The sequence below is a fragment of the Strix aluco genome, chromosome 14, assembly GCF_031877795.1.
Source record: "Strix aluco isolate bStrAlu1 chromosome 14, bStrAlu1.hap1, whole genome shotgun sequence".
Taxonomy (NCBI): domain Eukaryota; kingdom Metazoa; phylum Chordata; class Aves; order Strigiformes; family Strigidae; genus Strix; species Strix aluco.
In genome coordinates this window covers 21,325,473-21,347,192 of record NC_133944.1, presented here as the reverse complement: position 1 = coordinate 21,347,192, position 21,720 = coordinate 21,325,473, and the positions used below count along the sequence as shown (strand labels likewise).

Here is a 21,720-nt window from a genome sequence, read left to right as displayed (position 1 = left end):
TCCTGTAACTGGTCTGGCTCTTACTTGCCGCCACTGAATTAAAGCCAGCAGCTGGTGGTTTGCAGAACAACCGGTGAGGATGCAGCCAGTTGAACAGGGAGTGTAATTCTTGCAATGTGTTTCAATCCCCAAAACGGCCCCTTGCCACGGCTTTGGCCCCTTCAATATGGAGAACTGTGCTGCCAAAAGCGCAGAGCTCCGTCACTTCAAACCTGCAGCAGGAGCTCATTTGAATCCTTTTCAGAACCTGGTTGTTAGGCAAATCCAGCTCTGTGGTGGAAGGGCGGTAGCCACCCATGCTGTTCTAAGCAAGTGAGCTTTGAGACTTGATTATGGAACAGTCTCCTGGCATCAGTGCTGGGCTTCCTGCCACCTGCTGTACCTGTTCCCACTGTTTCAACTTCTTGTTTATGTTCAAAATCCTAATGCTTACTTACATTTATGTAGTCCATTCAGTGATAAGAGCGGCTCTGATCGGAAAGCAGCTTTCCCATCAGCCTGATTTTCAGTGCTACACACCAGGCACTTCCAGTCCCAGCTCTGTTTTGCTCTTGGCAGCAAGGTCAGTCCTTTGGTCACAGTCCAGATGTCTGATAAGGCTGATTTCCCCCAGCTAAGTTTCTGACAAATTTGTCATTTATTTTCCCATAAAAACAACGTTTATCTTTGCCAAATGTAAAAATCCACGTCCCGTAAGCTGAACTGACACCAGGTTTGCAGCTGCCTGTTGAAATAAAGCAGTGCTGGGCTGGCGTGCAGCACCAAGCTGACCTAAGCTGAACCTGCACCAGGAGATCAGTGGCAAACTGTCCTCACCAGTAAGATTCAGCCCAGGACTAAGGCCTAGTGATCCCATTCTTAGGTATGGGAGGGGAACTAGTCACAGCAGCTTAAGTGGCTGGTCAAGTACAGAATAACCTCTGAAACCACACTAGTAGAGCTGCCTGTTGTTAAAAATTCACAGGCAAGGCAGCTTAGATGACACCATGCCTTAGTAGGTGTGGTGGGGAGGGGGTCTAGACCCCTGTCTTGTCCTGCTGGGTCACTTCAGTACCTGCCTGAAACTTCTGTGTGGGCTGGAGCCTTCCACGTAAGGGCCCCTTCGCTGCCTGGGAAATGCTGTGGCAGTACCGTGCTGGATCCCCCCCTGCTGAAGAGGGATCTCTATAGCCGTGACTTTCAGTGTCTAATTCAAGTTCCAGTTTTGGAGTTTAAAAAAACCAATCTGAACTGACACTTGACGGCAAGTTATCTGATTTTAGCCCTTGTTTCTGCAAGTCCTGTGGGTTGCTGCTCATCTTAATACTAATTCACTGAATACCTGATGTCGGAACTTACTTGCTGCATGTTTATGAATGCCAAAACCATTCCTTCAGTCTGGTCTACAGCTGAACTGTTTTATCTCGCTCCATATTGAATTGTTCCTCTTTTCAGCTGCTTGGCAAACTGGTAACTGCCCAGTCCCAAAAAATTTGCTGCGAAGCATGCGCGTAACTCAGCGCGTCGGTAACCGAAAGCTGCTGGTACCCCGCATCGAGCGGGGTGGTGTGCTTTGGAGGTGCAGGCAGCTGGTGGGAAACGTGCGTCCTGTACAGCCGAGCTGACCCACGTCTGCGCGAGCCATCTTGCCTGGTATGAAGTTTCTGTTCTCTGTTCCTCACACTCCATAACTCCATTCGCTTGCTGTTCATGATCCTATTTTTATATATTGTCCTGCTTACTCATTTTGGGGGTACATATATATTTCATACTCATATTTCTTTCCATAATGATCAGAGTACTTTGCAAGCAGCTACACCTATTTGTAAATACAGATTTGTATCCAGCAAGAGCATCTATGGAGAGGGCTCCCATTATCAGCGTGGTCTAAATGAAGACTCCTCCCTCTCCCCCAGGTAGCTCATGTCATTTGAAATTTCATCAGGAGTCTTTCCCCTGTACCCACAGCACCAGCCATGTGTGGGGCTGCCTTTGGCTTTCGGGACTGAACAGGAAAGGGGGGGAGAGCAGAGTCATGTTGATTTTTAAATCTTTGAACGCTAACTGCAAATTTGGCTTCTTCAATTACTTCATCTCAGTCACCGGAGGCAGAAGGGTGGTTCCTTGTGTGATCAGATACGGGCTCACTCGAGTAGAGGCCGGTCTGCCCTCTAGTGTGTTATTGATTATTAAACAGCAGCAAGCTTCAGAGAGCGCAGCTTCCTCCCGGCCTCCGGGGAGGCTGTTCCAGATCTACCAAGCACACTCTTAGACTCACAATGCAGTAGAATAAGTAACTTCGTTTTGTTAATTAATTTACTCCCAACTTTGCCTAGCTGACTATGCTGTGAGTGGCTGTGGTATTTGTCACCTTTGTTTGAAACTACTCAAATAATATATTTTTTTTTTCTTCTTCACTTTGAAATCTCCATTACTTGTCTCTCTACTGGAGCAGCTCAGCATAAGAACTGCTTTCTCCCCCAGAGGAGCTGCTGCCCTGACAGGCAGCAGAGTGCCTGTGAAACCAATGATTCAGAGTCCTGCCCTCACTTCAGGATTTGTTTCTAGCTTCATCCCCTTGTCTTTGTAAGTAGCATAAAACAGTAGCAAAGGAAGATTAAAACTGAGCAAGGGCACAGAGAAGCCAGCTTAGGGACATGAGTTGGGATATGAACAAGATGGTGTAGATCTTGCAATAGCAGCTCAGCGCAGCCACCTTCCAGCTGTCCTTCCTGCCCAACAGTGCTGGAGGGAACAGCTGGAACCGAGCAGCTGCTCACAGTCCGGGACTGAACCAACACCGAAACCCTACAGTCCTGCACGTCGCTCTCTAAATGGCCACGTTGTCCCTCTTGGCGGGGGCTGAGGCTCGTTTCCCTTCAGAAGCAATGGCAGCAGCTTTGTGCTTCCAGGGTTCCTTTTTGAACCTCGTGTGTTGGGATCCCAGCTGAAGTTGTTGCTCCTGTGTCTCCATGAAGGTGTGCCCCAAGGGCTCCTGCTCCAAGGGGTGTGCGAGTACTCGTGTGCCAGCACAGCCGGCCTGGCTTTGGGCCTACGGCCTGGCTTTGGGCTTGCTGCTCCTCTACTGCCCGTGGTGGTCTCACACTGCTGCTGTGGTCTTCGGCAGCAGGCCTGGAACCCGAGAAGCAGCGGACTCTAATCCAGCAGAGGCAGGAGGAATGAAGAGTGCAGGCTCTCCCCAGCCCTCCGCAAACCCAGGGCCTGCCCTGTCTGGCTTGGCTGAGCTGAAAGTACACCTGTGTCTCTTCATTGCCAAAAAAACGTTTCAGGCAAGCACATGCAGGCCAGGGCCGAGCCTTCCGCGGGGTGTTCTGGTCTGGCTGCCTCCTGAAGCGGCCAGTGCAGCTCTGCACCAGCACTGTGGTGGGGCCGGACACCTCGGAGGTGACAGTGTGTCCCTGTCCTGCTGGCAGCGGGGGGGGGGGTGAGCAGCACCGCAGGCGTGCACAGGGGGAGGTGTTGCCCCAGGAGCACCCCGGTCCCTGGACTGTTTACCACAGCACCTGAACATCTGCTTCTCAGAAAGGCCCGAGCTGATCTCCAGTGACAGACCCCAGGACAAAACCAACACGACGTGAGGCTGCGCTGCCAGCGACCCTCCTGCCTGCGGACAAGGTGGGAAGAGGCAAGTTAAAACCTTCCCCCTGCAGCCCACGGCCCCTCGCTGGGGCTGGGGCCACAAGCCTTTCTCAGCTGAAGCCGGGCACCAGCCACATACCCACGCAAGTGGAGTACACAGGAGCAGGTCTCCCCCCTCGACTATTTTGCTTGTACATTCTTTGGAGAAAGGGCTGCATCTGGGTCTGTCTGCACAGCATTTAGCATAATAAAGTCCTGCTCCTTGTTACAGTGCCAGGTCCTTCTGGATGCCAGCAGCTTTATAGCCTCGCTGTCTTCTTTCCCAACTCCAGGGAGTTGTGCAGCTGGAAAAACCTCCTATTTCCCATGGCAGCTCCTTTATTTCTACAAACAGTGAACACAGTTAAGCCCTAGAAAATGTCTTGGGCATTTTGTAACAAAACTTGCCCAACCAGCCTTTGAAGCATTTAACTGACCCATTTCCTTTTTTTTTTTTTTTTTAATAAAAATCAGTCATCAGCTTGGGGCGATGCACAGTTGTAATCTTCACCCTGACAGATTAGAGACGCATCCCACCGCGCTGCTTCCATGAGAGAACAGCTGGGACGCTGACAGAGCAGCTGGCAGCTGTGTGACAATGACCCCCTCCATGTAACATTAAAAGCAGTCAAGAGCGTGTTACAGTGGACCCAGGAGAAGCCTGGATTTTCATTTGTACAGTTAAAGAAGTCCCCTGGCCCCCAGGTGGTGGGGTACAGCTCATATACAGCACGATGAAGTTAGCAGCAGCAAAGTTTGGGCTTAGCCAGGCCCAGCTGAACGTCTGGATGGAAACCTGCCCCCCAATTTTCTGTGTGATGATGGTCACACACTCTGCACCATCACTCGTAATAGACGAAGGAAAAATCCCAAAATCCTGTTCTGTTTGGATGCTTGTTCAGGTGTGCCAAGCTGCGATGATTGATGTATTTCACAAACTTCATAGTTTCTCTGTCTCTATAAACTAAGGCCAAGCAGTTGTCCTCTGGATTCACTGTCAACAGCTAGAAGACATGACAATAAGGGAGGAAATTAGTTTCACAAAAAGGGCTTTGGTATCATGCCTAGGAAGAAACAAACCAAACTGTTTCAAAAGCTGTCAGAACCAAGGGCTGGTGTTAGAAAATGAACTGTCTCACTATTTTCATTTACTCGCCCTCAACCTGAAGGATTTCTTAGCCAGCAAGGTCCATTCCAAAGGATTCTGGTTCCCTCATCAGTCTGGCTGTTCAGCACTCTCGCTTGTACCGAGTGGGACCCTTGTCAGCAGCACATCCCCTCTGCCACAGCCTTGTGCCCCCCCACCCTGCCCCGAGGCTTCCCAAATGCCCCCAGGGGCTCTGGCGGGAGTCTCTGAAGCCGGAGCTATGCCCACGAGCAGTCATTCAGGCAGGAAGGCTCCAGCACAATACCCAGCACCGTCAGGATTGTGGCAGCATTACAACAAAGTGTAATGATGTCTCTCCACCCTAAACGATTTTATCTAATCTGCAGCTAGCAACTGAGGGCCTTACCTCTTCGTCTTCACCTTTAGCAATGTAGGAAGTAAAGCCACCGTACTCTGGATCCCAGTCTTAAAATAGAAAGGAAAAGATTCTTAGAAAGTTCAACACTGTCCAGGCTCTGTACCGCCTTCCTGGAGATGCCAATTTTCCACCCCACTCCGCACAGTTACTGGATACAGGACAATCCCCACTTTACCTCCTGCCAGTCTATTTTTCTCTTCCTTCTGTTCAGAAACAACTTGAAGCAAATGTACTGGATTTGCCTTTTACCACAGACAGGCCGTTAAGGTTGCTTGGCCCTCATGTAGAACAGTTTTGCCTTAGCAAAAGTGTTTCAGTAGTGTTTCAGGGTTTCAGCTGTGCATTTTGGGCTCAGCTGGTCCAAAATGCTTATGTTTCGATTTTTGTTTTCACCACTCTTTTACCTAGCAATCAACCTAAAATGCCTAGACATGCCTAAAATAACTTTTTGGAAACCCCAGGCTTTGTGAATTGGAGGCGATGATAATTCTGATCAGAAAAGGGGCGAAATGAAACACTTTCAGCAGGTATTCTGGCCACTTGACCCTCCACCACGCCCAGAGCCACAGCTTAGGGCGAGGAAAGGTCTGGGAGGCGCAGTGCAGCCTTTCCCTCTGCCCACGCGCCACCTCCTGGCTCCAGCAGGGAAGGGCAAGGCTGATCCCAAGGCCACAGTCCCAAATCTCTGTGTAAAGACTACTGAAACCAGGGCTTATGCAGAAACCAGGACTAGGATAAAGTCTACAGAGCCCTTCTATGTAGGAAAAAGCAGGGAAATTTTGGCTATTGTAGCACTGCTGACAATTCCGAAGTCCTTCCTTTAGGCAAACCTCATAAGGAGAGTCTAGGATCTCTGTTTCGTCCACTTACCCTCACAGCCACAGAAGAAGAGCAGGTCGAGAGCAAATTCTGTTGCTTGAGCATCATGGACTAGAGTATAGTGCCTGTGGGCCCAGCGCCTCAGCTCCCCCGCACATACAGGGGTACCCGTGCCTAGGAAAGGGAACAAACAAGCCAGGGAAAACAGTGAGGCTGGACAAGAGCTGCCGCCTGCTGAGCTCAAGGCGTGTGGGGGCAAGCCCCTGCGCTGCCACGCCGTGGTGGAACTGTCTTTGCTGGCTCCAGAAAAGTGTAAAGGGAAGAAAAAGTAAAGCCACAGATCTCCTGTTAACTTCTTTTCTAGAGGTGGCTCTAAGTTATGTACTTTGAACAACGTGGAGGGCTGGGGCCAAGCTCTGATGTGCTTTGGTTTAACCAGTTCCTCCTTCTTTGTTTTGTCCCCCCTGGATTTACAGCAGAGCTCTGAATCTCAAGAGCCAGCAATGCTCTGCTCTGAAGTCCACTGAAACTACCAGGAGCTCCAGTGAAGAAGGATATCGCTCTGAACTCACTCATCACCTGCCATCCCAGGAGGTACATCAGAATCTGGGGAAGCCTTTTTTTTTTTCTTCCTCATTGCTCTAGCTTGGTTTTCAATCCATGCAGCCCCGAACTATGCCATCCTCATATGTGAATTTAAAATCACATGGCAGGAACATTCCAGATAGAAGAGGCAACACGACTACCCGTGGAGAGCAGAAAAACAAAGCCTTTGTACCAGGTAAGTGTGCTGGTGGGACTTTCAGCAGGACTTGTTTTTTAATTACCTTTTATTCCAGTGTCCACTAACTTGCCTGACTCAGTGCAAGATGAGCATTTTCAGAAAGTCGACTCTTCAACTTCAAAGCCACCATTTTAAATAAACAGCACCAATCCATGAATCCAAAACTGATCTTTTATAGCAATGATAGGTCATTGCTGACAACTAAGTGGTTATTTAGGCTGGCAACATTTTCTGAAAAGGTTAAACCCTAGTTTTAGGTATTGGTTTTCTAATTCTAATTACCTTGACTTCTGATCTGTTCACTTTTTTCCTTTTGATTTGGTCTCACACAAGAATCTACTTTATATGAAGCAGGACCATAACTACTGGCAAAAGATTATTGGGCAATTAATTAACTCCCCTGCATCCTCACCCAACTCCTACAGAAGTCCCACCCTCAAGACTTAAGTCTGTATCTTTAAATTACTCATTATTTTATTCCAAATTCTTTTGCAGTGGTCACTTATTTTGGATACCCAGTCTGACATGCTTCGAGTCCCATGTACGTGCTGGTGCCTTGTGCTGGCTGCAGTACAAGATGAAATGCTAGTTCCATGAAAATCACTGGGAATTCTGCTGCCAACATCCTTAACGACAGGATTCTGCTCAAGTCCCCTCAGACGGCTGCTGCTGGACTTACCGTTCTGCATCTGACTGTCCTGTGCTTCAGCGATGTTGTCAGGCTGGTCTGGCTGACGGGGATTGTTATCAGCGTGTTGTTCAGTCTCTTCCTGCTCAGGTTTGGGACTGCTGTGCCCAGCAGTGTCTGCTGCTCTTCCTTCCCCAGCATCTTCATCCTCATCAGAGGGAGCCAGGAAGTGCAGCTTTAGGCCAGTGAAGTTGGAAAGCAGTAAAAACAAGGCCTCAGAGCGTAAGAACTGCAGGAATTTCTTCAGGATGTCAGGGAGGCTGTCTTCCTCTGCTGTCTCATAGAGCCTGAAAGAGAGCAGAGGCATCAGCAGACACGTCTCCCTGTTGCAGAGCCAGCAAGGACCACATCCATGGGGGCAGCACCAGCCAGCGCAGCCCCATGGCAGCTCCTGCCTGGCCTGATCAAGAGGTGCAGGGCGCCGTCATTCCCCACCTTTTATTGGCAGGCCCCCGGCTACTCCACTGGATGTCTTTGTTCTCCAAAGCTTCACACAGTAGTTGGTATTTCTCTTTCTAGGAGAGAAAGATAGTGCAGAAACTAACATTTAGCTCCCAGGTCTCCCTTGTTGTGCTAGAAGCAGCCATCCTCTGCTCTCAGATAAGGCACTCTAATTTTTTTTCTAACTTGTCTGAGGCACCTAAGGACTGCAGAATTGAGGGGCACAGCCTGGGTGGGCATCACGTCTTCTCAATGCCAGTGACCAACAGGTATCCAGTGCTACCTGGATTGTCTGCTGGGTGGCAATGCAGCTTCACTGATACATGGATGCCCAGTAAACTAGAGGTAAATCAGCCTTGAAAAACAAAGTCCCTCAATTAAGACCAAAACCATTATGGGTCATTTGTTTCAGACACAGGTCGAGTTCCCCAAGTGCTGTGAGAAGCTGAGGGACAGGGAAGGACACTCTGGTCACCCCAGTGCTAGGAAGCAGGGAGGATGACGTGTGTTTCCATCCTTCTGCTTTGCTTCTGGTAGGAAACAAGAATGTTGAAGCAAAGTTTGTGATTTTTGATGAGTCCCTGAGCAGTGTACAGGCAGGCAGAGGGGATCCACCTACAGAATCTGGAGGTCATCTGGTCCATTCCCCTTTAGGGAGTGAAACTAGAAGGTGTTTTAGTTGGCAGCGGAACAAGGCAGATCTTTCCCAGCCTGCATGACGTGTGGTACCTACCAGCCCTGTGACCTGCTCTAGCAGACACATCAGACTGAACCACTGGGCTCACCTTAAGAAAATCTTTCAGGAGAATTTCTGATCGCTCCTCAAATTCCTCCTGGATTTGAGCTTGGGAGTCCATGTCCAAATAAACTAGATTGATCCACTCATATAAAATTTCATGCTGGAAGAGAAATGGATTTGAACGTTGAATTTGCAAAAGTAAAAGGGATTCCCCAACTCCCCCTTACCCAGCTGGCCACAGGGCTGGGTTCTTCTCCACACACGCTCCGTTCCCTTTTTAATTGCACCATAAGTATTTGCTGCATTCTCTGCACTATTGTAGGTATGCAAAATGTACAGTCAAGAAAGATACAGAAGAAACCAGCTATGGATTTATGGAGAGGAAACAAAAAAAGGAGAATGGGGTAAGTTAAAGCATCCCCAAGCATCAGTGCATCCCATAACAGGTATTCCAGGGACATGAAGGAAACAGAAATGCAGATAAGCAGATCTAGGCTTGTTACTCACATCATAGGGGATGTGTGAGCCCCTGGGCAAGGGAGCTTCAACGTGGCGTGCAGGTCTGACTACTGACGGGCCGTGAAACCAGCCGCTCACCGACAAGCGGCACTTCTCCTCTGACAGGACTTCTGACACCTGGAACAACATCGAGCTGCATGTTACCGTTTAGACCACAAAACATTTAAAGACCAGCTGTAACAGGCACCACGTAAGCTCATCACAGGAGACACACCTGACTCCAGAGAGCCTACTGCATACACAGACAAGTCAGGCAAGGGCTAGGACCAGGCTGGATTACTCCTGGCTTACAGAAAGAGGGCTTAAAGCAAATTTTGATGCTCAAGTCCATCATAGGTTTCCAGAATCCCAGTCTAAGCTTTTACTCCAAGCTCCTAGCAGAATCCATTCCCTCTGAGAGCTTTGAGTCATTCTGTTATTAAAAGTAACAGTATTTTAGTTTTCTAACATTTTTGTGTTGAAGAAACAGCTATCATAGGCTGCAAAAATTAGTTGTCACAGCTTCATCTGGAAACTCAGGACTTGCCTGATGCTCTTGGCTCTGGATTAAAGGTCTGCCTATTTGTCAGTCTAAGAGCAACCCTCTGTCCTGGCATTTAACCTGTCTGTGGAAACCCTTGGTTTTCACACAGTGATGGCCACCTTTTAATCTTCATTGCATGCTAAGGTAAATTGGGCTAAATTGAACAATTTCACATTCTAGGGTGCTGTACTGTAAAGGCAGGGTGAGAGAGAGACATCCCCTTATGCCTGGTTGCTGGCCACAAACCATGAATTTTTTGATAAAGACTTTGTGCTGGGGATTTTTTGTTTTGTTTTTTAGAACAGTCTGATGGAACAGGAGGAAGAAACACAGTCCGTTCTGAAGAGATTTGGGCTCTTACTGTTACAGAGCTGTAGTGGCCCTTTCCTTGCATGACTTAGAGGTATTCTAGGTTATTTGGAATGGCTACTGAATCCTAAATCACTTGGGAAACAGAAACCAGAAAAATGCCTGCCGCTGAAAGGTCACGGACCCGCTCTGCTCAGCAAACACCCACAGCTTTATTTGTTATCTCCCAAATAATTGTACACCATGCGGTCCAAAACCCAAAGATCTATTAGGAAGTACTGACTAGATGCTTTTTGCCCAATGTCCGAGAGGGCTTTAAGGCTGGCATATGCTGTGAAGGCTTCAGTCTGACCCCTACACAACCCTCTGACAGCAGGCTCTGCTCTTTACTGACAAAAGGCTCAAAGAAATGATTCAGTGCTTCGACAAATACTCTGGGCACAACCAGTGAGGTCCAGATCTGGGAGGCTTTAATTCACAGCACTCCCAGTTAAGCTTAACGCTTATTTTAAAAAGAAGTTTATTATTTAAGCTGAGTTTATTGCCTGCATTATCAGAGACAGTACACAGGACTCTGAATAGTGCTAATGCGTGGGATTAAGTTTATGTCAGTAGGAGGCAGTCACAAGGCTAAGCGGAACATGGATTTTTATGACAAGATTAAATCACTCTCTGAAAACAATCAGGGCAGTGACCAAGTAGGTGCTTCTGCTAATTAACTGTAAGACATTAAATGACACAAATACAACCCTAAGCAGTCTAGGTGAGGACATACTCAACCTACATCTTCCTCTCCAACCTTCTGTTCTTTGGGTCTGTTTGTTACTGTCCAGGAGTTTCAGATTTCAGTCAGGTGTTTGTACCATGCACTTCCACAGACTATTCATCCCGTTCCCAGGCAGCTTTCTGATAAGTGCCACAAAGTGCTACTTAATTATATCAGCATTTCTACTGCAGGGCACTGCACTACATCTATGCTACCGAGGGGGTAAAGTTGTATCTGCATAGTGCCCTCCTGGCACGGTGAGGTGCTGAGGAGCTCTTCTGCAGCAAAGTCATGGCATCTGCACGAAAAATGTGAGCTAGTTTAAAACAAGCAAACAAACAAAAATCTCTCTTGTCACCACAGCCAAATCCACAGCAGTGGTTTGCCAGGATAGCAACACAAAGTAGAAATGAAAATTTTTCTTCCCCCGGAATGATGAACTGACAGTTTAAAGCTGGCTTTGTTAGTTCTTGTCCTCCTTAAAGCCCTTGAAGCCCTGCCTTTAACACACAGCACTTAGCATGAGTATCCACTCTACCTGCACCACCTCCCCCTCCCCATCAGGACTGTAATAACACACAGAGTGAATAACCACAACAATGAGAATCAAAAAATGACCAAGAGACATCTCCTTGCCTGGTGGAAAGAGACTGGAGACACTTCAAAGAAAACCAGCGTGTTCCACGAAGGCACTAATGACTTGACAATTTGCTGTGGCTGAAAGTGTTCTGAGGAGGAAGAAAACATACTCAGGTTATGAACTCACTAGAAACTGCCATTTCTCTCTGACTTCACGACATTGCGACTGGTGAGATGCCTGGGTGTATGGGATGGAGCTCAGAGCAAGGGCTCGGTGAGGGATCAGTGGACTTCTGTTGCTGGAAAGGGAAGTTATCACCATCAGTTTAGAGTTCCAAGCACAGTTACTGGCATCCCTTCCACCCTGCCTCCGCTCTTGACCCTTCCAAAAAAATGGAAAAAAAAGGATGTTTCTTTGCCTGCTGTCACCCATTAGCATTAACTGCAAAGCCTGCTACAGCCCATCTCTAAGGTGCAAATTTTACCTACACATCAGCTTCCCCGGACAAAGGAGAAACTCTTTACCTCCCTTCTACTGTTGAGGAGAGAGTTGCTGCAAGGGGTGCAGAACCTTCATTTTTCAGCCATCTCAGGCCGAGCTCGGAGCTCTTACCATCTGTGCTATACAGGTCCAGTGTTCCCCCGTCGCTTTTCTCCCAGGGGGGGACGAGGTACAGGATGAAAGCAATTCTCCGGCCTTCCAGCTCATCGTCGTGGCACAGCAAGACATCTGCAATTACACACATTTTGCTGCAGTAGCACCTTTCCAGTACACGCTTGATTCATTCTAATGGCTGCTTCCCAGCTTTGTCCCCGCAAGGATACAACAAGAAAAAACATGCCCTTTCTAAGAACTGCATTTTCACTCGTCAGCATCACCAGCCCAAGATCTGCAAGATTAACTTGTGTGGGACTGCACTGCAATTGGCAGATCAGCCCACTCTGAAGGTACAGGCAGTTATAACTCATCATCTACCCCTCCCTGGCTGCCACTGGGCACAGTGGACAGAGATCCCTTAGTTAAATAATGATTCAAGCTCTTTTAAATACAGAACTGCCCTTTGAGTAGGTCTGTTGCTGGAATAGAGGGGAGGGGGAGCCCTGGGAACAGAAAAGCTGGAGCAACCACTGATTGTGCAAAAGACTTTTTAAAAGTAGAGAGCAGTAAGGATTTTCTCCCTCCAACAGTGATTTTTCATGACGAAAAGGGTAGGCACATTTGTAACCTGGACTCACTAAGGTGACGTTTTAGCACCAGACTTCACGAACTGGAGCATTAGGAAGCTGAACACGTCACCCTTTTGCATGGAAGCAGGCATGCAGACACAGGCTGAACATCTCTGAAAAGGTGGGGGCTTACAACAGCACTGGGCCCAGTTAAAGCCATCAGCAATGGAACTTGAGCAACCCTTTTTCCATAACTTGTACTTTATTTTCTGAGACTTTGACTTGCTGCTGATGGCTTCTGCGACCCTCTGGAACTAGAACGGGATTGGGGTGGGTTATGTAATTAAGTATTCTCTAGACATATTGTTTCCTAAACACCCACTGAAGCTTTAGGGAAAGGATCATTTATGGACTGACCAGTATATTCATATTTAGCACAGGAGATGTCAATAGTTGGCTCCAGCTCAATCTGGGTCACAGCAGAAAGCCACGAGCGGAATTCTTCACACAGGGCATGCCTGGGAAGACAAGCACAAGGTAAAGCGTCCTCCAGCATTATAAAACATATCGCTGTAGTCTAAACTAGTTTATTATCTCCCTTCTGACTACATAAACAGTTAAAGGTGCTGTTGCTGCCGGTGACAGCGTATTCCTGTAGGAGCACACAGGAGCTGGTCAGGAAAACACCCCCATGTTCACAACACTGCTGACAATAACCAGTAGCGAGCGTGAAATCAGTTGTAAGGGGAACAGGTAAGCATTCCAGAAGTGACAGATACGTGGGGGCTGAATCAGACTGCACGGCTCAGAGGAAAACCGTTACCTGACTTCAGGGCCCCGACGCGCATCGAGTAAATTCAGCAGAAGGCGGCCGAGCACTGCCGGGCCCAGCCCGCAGCCCCTCGCCTCCCCAGGGGAGCCAGACAGGGCTTTTCCCCTCCCCGAGCGGGCGCACCCGGAGCTGGCAAAGCCCCGAGCCGGCGCTTTACCTCAGCGCGGCGACGTGGGGCTCCGGCCTTCCCCCCAGCTCCTCGGACTGCGGCGGCCCATGGAAGAGAAGAAGGGACGGGGGTTAGGGCGGCGCGGCGCGGCCCGGCGCGGCCCGGCCCGGCCCGGGGCCCACCTGCCGCAGCGAGAGGAGGTCGTTGCGCCGCCCGCGGAAGCCGAGGCCCAGCAGCTCGTCCCGCAGCGCCTCCGCGAAGGCCGGGCCCGCCAGGAAGCCAGGGATGACGCCGTGCCGGAACGGGGCCGACTCCACCGCCGCCGCCTCTGCAAGGGAAACGCCGCCGGTGAGGGGAGGAGCGGGCCCGCCGCCGCCGCGCAGCCCGGGCCGGGGGAAAAGGGGCCGTACCGTGGCGGAGCGGCTCCCCGCGGCCCCAGGCCGCCGCCGCCCGCTCCCGCAGCGCCGCGTCCCTGAGGGCGGCGCAGAGATCGGCGGCGCAGAGATCGGCGCGCGCCTCCCGCTTCCCGCGCTTCTTCCCCGGCGACGGCGCCGCGGCCCCGCGCCGCTTGGCAGCCATGCCGCCCCCTCCGACACCCCGCCGGACTACGGCTCCCGGCAGCCCCCGCGCCGCCCGCCGGGCCAATCGGATCGCTCCAAGGGCGGAGCCGAGCTCAGATGGCCAATGAGAAAGGGGGAAGGGCGAAGCGCGGCCACAAAGAGCCAGTGAGAGGGCGGGGTAGAGCGGCTCCTCTCTATGGTCGCGCCGGAAGCGCGGTGGGCGGTTCCGGCGAGGCGGCGCGCGGAGGGTGTGCGGCCTGGCGGGGAGGTTAATGGCGGACGCCGTTCCCGCCGCTGAGTACTGACCGCTCCCTCGCCGCCTCCCGCCGCGCCGCCATGTCTGTGGTGCCGCCCAACCGTTCGCAGACCGGCTGGCCCCGCGGGGTGAACCAGTTCGGGAACAAGTACATCCAGCAGACGAAGCCGCTCACGCTGGAGAGGACCATCAACCTGTGAGCGCCGCCTCGGGCCTGCCCGGGCCCAGGCCCTGCCCCCGCCCCGTCCCGTCCCGCTAGTGAGCCCTTCCCCGCTCGGTGAACACCTCCGGGCCACCGCCCTTGGGCAGCCTGCGGGAGGTTTCCCCTCAGCACCCGCCGCGCAAGGACCGCCTGGGGTCCTGGCCCTCCGCCGGCCGGGGGGCTGAGGGGAAAGCGGCGGAAAAGCCCAGTTGCCGGCGAGGGGTCTGTCCCTCCACTAAGCTGTGAAACGCCTCACTACGGGGTGTTGTGGGTACTGAAAGCTTGCTAGCGATCGGGGGAACGTGGAGCGTTTAGTATGTATGCTTTAGTGTACAGGAACAGCATCTGACTCGGGAAGCGCGAACCCCGGGTAACGGGGAGTATTCAGACACGGTGAACATCACCTGGGCTTCGCGTCCTGTGTGTGCTTTCGTAGGAATCCGCGTTGGCGGCAGAGAGAGAAGCAGGCTGCTGGCCTAGATGGGATTTGGGCTCACCCTGTAGTCAGTAGGATGTGGTTAGATATGCCTGGTGTTTGCTCATGGTCTGGGGCAGGTATTTAAGTTTAAATTCAGAGTGCTTTCTACCAGAGAAAACCTTACTTCTGTCATAGATACAAACTATTTGCTAATAAATATTTACTTACTTTATATGTCAAGCCATATACTTTAGCTTCTAGTAAACTCTGGTGGATGTGTGCTTTGCAAAGTACATCTGTCAAGCTGCAGAAACAGCAAATGTTAACTGTAACAGTCAATGTTGAATTTTAGCTATTAATTGCAGACTCATGTATTTTTTTGGTATAGCTGAGTTTATGCACAGTGAGTCTTGTGGAAGTTCAAATATGAACTTCAGAGAGAATATTTTAATAGTATTTCTGAAGAAAAGACTCAGTGGGAAGCTGTGTTACCAGCATCTCTTTTTTTAAATTATAGGATAAGGGTTTTGGTGTACAGACAAATGTACCCGCATTAGTAGAGTATGGATTAGCGTAGTAGATCATTAATAAAGCTATCTGTGTATCTCAAAATGGAAATGAATGGAAAAAGAAATTTAGATGGTTCTAAGCTATAAGTGAGTGGGGGAGCCTGCTAAGAAGTGAATCTGCGGTTAGGAAACTGATTGTTTTGGCTCACTTGTGTACATGAGAAAGGGCTCTAATAACTGCAACTGACTTGTGATTTCGCCACAGTAAAACCTGAGGAAGATTTGGAGGGGGGAAATATGAGGGGGAGAAGAGGGCATGCTACTTGTTTGACATGATTAAGTATTGGGGAAAGAATACACGCCAAGATGCATCTCAAGGAAAATGTTCCCTGTGAAATCAGTCATTTATTCTGTTGATTCAGTTGCCACAAGTCAATAAAACCATGGTGATAACTCGTACTGCTCTGCCCAGCACCCATTTTCCTCTCCCTTTTTGACTTAGCCAGATGATCCTGTCTTCCCTCCAGGCCTCATGCTATCAGATCTCTGTGTTACTTGGATTTTGATGTACAGTAATGTTCTCCCATTGCCCTCTGTGTTCTCTAGGACTGACTGATTTCCTTCCTAACCTTTCCTTTCTTTTCTGACTCTCTTCAGTCCCTCTTACCTGGAGAAATCTCTCCAGTTTCTGCTGTACTGTCATGAGAGAATGCAGAGTTCCAGCACCTAGCCCAACAGTGATCTGCTCAAACTCTTGGTCTTACCCCAGGCTCCTGGCCCCACACTTAAGACACTCAGCACTTCTCATCTTCTGTCATCCAGATGTCTGATTTCCCACTTCAAAACAAAACCACTTCTAACAGTTCTCAGGCCCTTCATTACTTCTGCAGAAAAAACCCCAAGCACTGTCCTGTGCAGCTTGCTTCCCTCCCAGCAGAGCTTTTCTCTCCTGTCCTTGTCCCGGCTCCTCTCAGAGCCTCAGCTGCCTTTTCTCTGTGGTGTCGAGATCAAAGAGGGTGGCTGTTGAGTAACAGTAGCTGCTGGTTCTTCCAGGCTTCTTTCTTCCTTTTGAGTCAGCACCATACTAGTGTGTGGATCAGCAGGACCTTCTGTGCTTGTAGGTATGGTAGTGCAGATCTTCCTGTGATGGGGCCCCACAAGTCACAAACAAGAATTTCTAGCCCAGCGCACTGAGGGAGTTGCCGTTCCATCAAGCGCAGAATGTTCTGCCTCAGGGTAGATGCTGTGTCATAGTGATATAAATTTAGATTTCTTGTTACACAGTAACATTTTTTTCCCCCCCTGTATAGGTATCCTCTGACAAATTATACATTTGGTACAAAGGAACCCCTGTATGAGAAGGACAGTTCTGTGGCAGCTCGGTTTCAGCGCATGAGGGAAGAGTTTGACAAGATTGGCATGAGGCGGACAGTGGAAGGCGTTCTGATTGTGCACGAGCACAGGCTGCCCCACGTGCTGTTACTGCAGCTGGGTACAACTTTTTTCAAGCTGTAAGTGTCTGTTTGTTGAATGTAACTTTTAGTTTAACTTTATTGTCACAGACCACTAAACGTGTGGGCTAGAGGTTAAAGTGTGGCTAACATAGATGTTTTGAATGTGATTCATTTCTTGCAAAGACTTAGTTTAGGAAAGCTGTTTTGAATGGTGGGGTTTTCACCTAAAGTGTATTGGTCTGACTGCTGATGAGTGGGGTGACTTAGTTTGGAACCAACTGGAAATCTTAGTTATGGTGCATTACTGTGGTAAAATCCTGTTTAAAACTCATTATGAGTAGTTAGTGTGTTGTTCTTACATTGTGAAAGCTTTTGTGCTTAAATATGCTTATGCTATGACTGCCAAAATGGTAAAGTGAAGCTCAAGGAATAAACCCCAGTAAATGCAGAATGATGTCTGTTTACAAACTACAGGGTGAGCTGGGGAGATCAAGAAAAGTGGGCATCTGAATTTGGGAAAATTGCTTTCCTTTGTCTTATAGTTATCACTGCTGGAGTTATATTTTAGGGTCATAGTGATGGTGGTGGTGCTTGTTTCCTCTTTTAAACTGGATGGGCTTGACTTGTATCAAGTTATCCTGCTTGTGTTCTTTTTCTTGTGTTTTTAACATTTACTTGGTTTGTTCTCAAGTGTGTGTCTGAAATCTAGTTTTATATCCAGATTCTTTTTTGACATCTTGACTTGGGGAATGTTAGTGGACAAAATAGACTAGACTCCAAAAGTTTTGCAAAACTTTGTAATGATGAAAATGTGTTATTAGTTTTTTTCATTAACCTTGCATCAAATGCAGGATGGTTCCCCTCATGAGTTGTTTTTTCTGCTTCTGTGTGCTTCAGTGAGTGCTGTTTTTGAGATAAGAACAAATACAGTCGGTATTTACAACTCTTTCTTCAACTTCTGGTGCTTTTATATTATTGTTAAAACTCTACCTTCTAAGTGTCCCAGTCACTATCATGTATATTGTTATACTCTGTCCTGCCGAAGTTAAAGTATTTTATATAATAGCTGTTTTTTTAAGGGACACGGAGTAGCCATTTTAGTCATGGTTTTGATGAAAGCTATGCTACTGTCTTCAAATTTGGAACTTCTGCCTTAAGGGTCTTGAGTGAATTTGTAGCTCCCTGCCTGGAAACACATCCAAACTTACCTGTGAAAGTTGGTAAATGCAATAAAACATAACTTTAGCTTTCATCATTGATTATTTTAACAGACCTGGTGGTGAACTCAATCCAGGAGAAGATGAGGTAGAAGGGCTCAAACGCTTAATGACAGAGGTCTGTTTTCTTTCATTATGTTGCTATACTGGAATGTTGGATTATTTTACAGTTAACAGAATAAGCCACAGCATTAGAGTAGTCTCCTTACTGTTTCTGTTATTTTGATGCTTTTGTGATGTTCTCAGGCAGTTAACAAATAAAGCAGTAAGTTTTCGTTTATCTGCGTCATGAATGTGACAGAATGGTCTAGTGGCTGGTTTCCTAATTGCTGCTCAAGTCCTGTGTTCGTTTGCAGCTTTGCTTTTTGGCTGGCTTCAGGCAAGTAAGTGTGCAGATAGGCAAAAAAATATGTTGCGGAGCACAATTGATGAGGACTTGCCTTTGAGATGGTCTTCCCAATGCACCAATTAACCTTCCATGCTCTCCAAGTAACCTAAATTAACGCTGTCAGATAGCGTAACAGTGCGTTTCATTCTTCCCATTGGTCTGGCAGGACACGGTTCAAGTGAATACAGCATAGAATTTGAAATGCTCTTGAAAGTGTCCTTGTCCTGTCAGGTGAGGCTTTTACTAAAAAAAAAAAAAGTCACTTTATGCAAAAATGCTTTAAAATTCTATTAAGAGCTCTTCAGAGCAGTTCTGAACTACATCAGACCCTTATTACAGTAAGTCTTCATGCTTCCAGTATGTGTTTTCTAAAAAAAAATTGGCTTGGGGTAGTTAGAGTTTTGACTGTAACTGGATTTTTGGTAGATATTGGGTCGTCAGGATGGTGTTCAGCAAGACTGGGTGATTGATGACTGCATCGGTAACTGGTGGAGACCGAACTTTGAACCTCCTCAGGTGAGTAATCATGTTGACTTTCATCTTCTTCAGGCAAGTATTGATCTTCGAAAAGCCTTTAACCTACCAGTTGGGCTTTTTGAATACCTGCTGCATGAGCAATTAGTTTTCTGGTTTTTACCTATTTCGTCTCCTTTTTGTGGCTGAGGAGAAACAACAAACTTTTTTTTTTTTTTCTGGAAACTCGGGTGTCCCTCCTTGCACCCATCCTGATGGATGAGAAACCCCTGGAGGTAACAGTTTCCAGTCCTGTGCTGAGCCAGACACGCCATTTCAGTTCCTGTTGTAGCCACAATGGAAACTCTTGCACTGCTGCATATGGAACAGATGTCCTGTGAAAAAAATAGTTTCGCTACCCTATTTGTAAATGCTTTAATACTGAAAATACTTGCTCAGTTTGCTGTTAAGCATTTCTGTCTTGCTGGGCTGTTTTGACTGCTCATGTGTATTGGTGCCTCTTTAGACCCTGTCAATAGTTGTGACAGCGACAGCGTTCCTTTCTGAGAGCTTTCTTACAAAAGTGGTTTTCATTATTTGATGCCATGAAAGAACAATATATGAGACGTTGAAAGCTAGCACAGTGCTTGATCATTTATGAAGTGGCACTTAAGATTGCACAACATTTTCAAAGCTCCGTACAACCAATTTTTATTGTTTTTCTTCCAGTATCCCTATATCCCAGCTCATATTACAAAACCAAAAGAGCACAAAAAGCTTTTCTTGGTCCAGCTTCAAGAAAAGGGTAAGTGTTTGTTTGCAACAAAGGATTGTATTTCTAACAGTGTCTAAATTCTTGCATTTCATGCAAAGAGATGTAGCAGCAAGTTTGTGTTCATATGCTTGCAGTTGTTTATAGCTGATGGCTAAAAAAGTTAAATGCCAATATCAGTTCTGAAGGTAGGTGATCCTTTGAACACGAGTTCCCGGTAAATGCTCATTCCTGCTCCTGCATCAGTACACCTTATTTAACCAGAAAATGAATAAGCCTGCTATAGTGCCATATGTAGTGATCTTGTTTTGAGATGTGTGGCGGGCAGTGATACTCTGACTGAGTGTGTGGTGGTTTTTCTTACTAATCAACTTATATTTGTTTTTAGCTTTGTTTGCAGTCCCAAAAAATTACAAGCTGGTTGCTGCACCATTGTTTGAGCTCTATGACAATGCACCAGGATATGGACCCATTATTTCCAGCCTTCCTCAACTTTTGAGCAGGTATATTATGATTTATTTATATTATAGTTCTTGGGAATGCATTTTCTGTGGGACACCAGCGCAAGGCTGGGTGCTACAGAAACCACCTTGAAAAGGTTGCAGCTATCCCAAAGAGCTTAGAATCTACTTCAGACAAGATGTGACGGACAGTTTAGAGGCACTGATTGCAACTTGCCAGCACCAAAGTCCTGTCTAGCAGTTGTAGCAAAAGAAGATGTGAAAGAGCGTGAGGATGAAACTGTGCGCAGGCGAAGGAGCAGTTTCTTGTACGCACTAGGGGCAGCATCAGAGTGAAAGCCCAGACGCGTGTTTGAAGCGCTGAGTTAGGTGTGCATGTTATCACAGCTTTGTGCTGATTAAACCTGGTGGGTTCTTTTAGATTCTGTGTAGTAGAGTTTATAACACAAGTATCTGTAGGGACAGCTGTATTTTTTTTCCTTCGTTTTCCTGATGTACGCACTCTTTGGCTTTCTTACCTGAAAATGGCGTGTACCTTGGGTCTCCAGAGCTCGTTAGTCTCACTGGGTTCTGTTACGCAGCAAACGTTCAGGAACATCAGGCATCCCACAGCCTGGCAGCCGTTACTCAGGGAAGTAGTTCTGTCATCCACCTACTTTGATGAAAAAAGTCTGTTAGCAGAATGTCAGCACTGGTATTGCCCATAACAGGCTTGTATCGTGCTGGGTGTTTTGCTCTGTCTAGCCCCAATTTTGGCAGTTGTAGCTATGGGGCTTCCCCCTCCCCTACTTTCTCCTGAGTAGCAGCAAAACCCTGGCTGTTATGCAGCCAAATGCGGTTGGTGCCAGTGCAACAGACACATCCAAGGGATGGACATCTGGAAGCTGAGATGGGTGCTTGCTTTCACTGCTTGTGGTGAAACTTAGTTAAGAAAAATTAGCTCTTCTCTTGAGAATGTCCGTGTTACCCTTAGAGTATATAAGGCTGTCCCCGACACCGGAAATGCTGCAGAAGACTTGCTGATGGGGCAACGTAACTCTCACTGGTATTTTTATATCTATGAAGCTCTCTTGGGAGATGAAATGTTAATAATTAGTTCTGCAACCTTAAGAGACTGTTGTGCGATGCTAGTGTAGGATTGGCTGTTAAAAGTGATGCTTCCTGCTATATGATAAAGCTGCCTTACTAAAAAATACATTTTTGTTCTGTCAGATGGAGGCTTACCAAGAGCAGAAACAGAACATTTGCTTATTCATTCAAAAATGTCACTTAAATAAAAAGAATGAAAACCCCTCACTTGATATAATCCTTTTAATTTTAGGTTCAACTTTATTTACAACTGAATTCCTGTATACCTGAAGAGTCTGATAGAAGAAGCCGTCTCTGTGAGCACAGCTTTAAGATGTAGAGAAAAGAATACGTGTGACGCAAGGATTTTTTTTATGTCATTCTTTTCCTGAAGGCCGCTAAACTTTCTATTGTATGAATAGAGAAGTGAATCTCAACTGTTAGGTAGTGGGATGGCAATGTGATATCAGTGTTTTAATCACTTTTCATTGTAATACTCACCAAATTTTTTTTGTACAACATTAAACAAAATGGTTAAGATTC

General features: G+C 47.6%; 2 protein-coding genes and 1 long non-coding RNA gene across 3 annotated transcripts; 2 read left to right on the top strand and 1 right to left on the bottom strand.

Moving 5' to 3' along the window:
- Nucleotides 1-805: 805 nt before the first annotated feature.
- LOC141929764 (uncharacterized) lies at nucleotides 806-3,636 on the top strand. Its single transcript, XR_012625095.1, has 3 exons — nucleotides 806-1,632; nucleotides 2,435-2,565; nucleotides 3,523-3,636. It is a non-coding gene; the product is annotated as an uncharacterized LOC141929764 (long non-coding RNA).
- Nucleotides 3,637-4,058: 422 nt separating this feature from the next.
- On the bottom strand, nucleotides 4,059-14,023 carry OGFOD1 (2-oxoglutarate and iron dependent oxygenase domain containing 1). Its single transcript, XM_074839627.1, has 13 exons — nucleotides 13,830-14,023; nucleotides 13,602-13,747; nucleotides 13,468-13,514; nucleotides 12,896-12,996; nucleotides 11,925-12,041; nucleotides 11,369-11,460; nucleotides 9,123-9,251; nucleotides 8,662-8,775; nucleotides 7,871-7,950; nucleotides 7,427-7,722; nucleotides 6,015-6,137; nucleotides 5,133-5,191; nucleotides 4,059-4,622 (listed from the first exon to the last, which is right to left on the bottom strand). The coding sequence occupies exons 1-13, from the start codon at nucleotides 13,996-13,998 to the stop codon at nucleotides 4,461-4,463; spliced, it is 1,635 nt and encodes a 544-aa protein (XP_074695728.1). The 5' UTR covers nucleotides 13,999-14,023; the 3' UTR covers nucleotides 4,059-4,460.
- A 174-nt stretch (nucleotides 14,024-14,197) lies between these two features.
- On the top strand, nucleotides 14,198-21,720 carry NUDT21 (nudix hydrolase 21). The gene is made up of 7 exons (XM_074839517.1): nucleotides 14,198-14,431; nucleotides 16,675-16,875; nucleotides 18,090-18,153; nucleotides 18,850-18,939; nucleotides 19,606-19,681; nucleotides 20,037-20,151; nucleotides 21,431-21,720. The coding sequence occupies exons 1-7, from the start codon at nucleotides 14,316-14,318 to the stop codon at nucleotides 21,450-21,452; spliced, it is 684 nt and encodes a 227-aa protein (XP_074695618.1). The 5' UTR covers nucleotides 14,198-14,315; the 3' UTR covers nucleotides 21,453-21,720.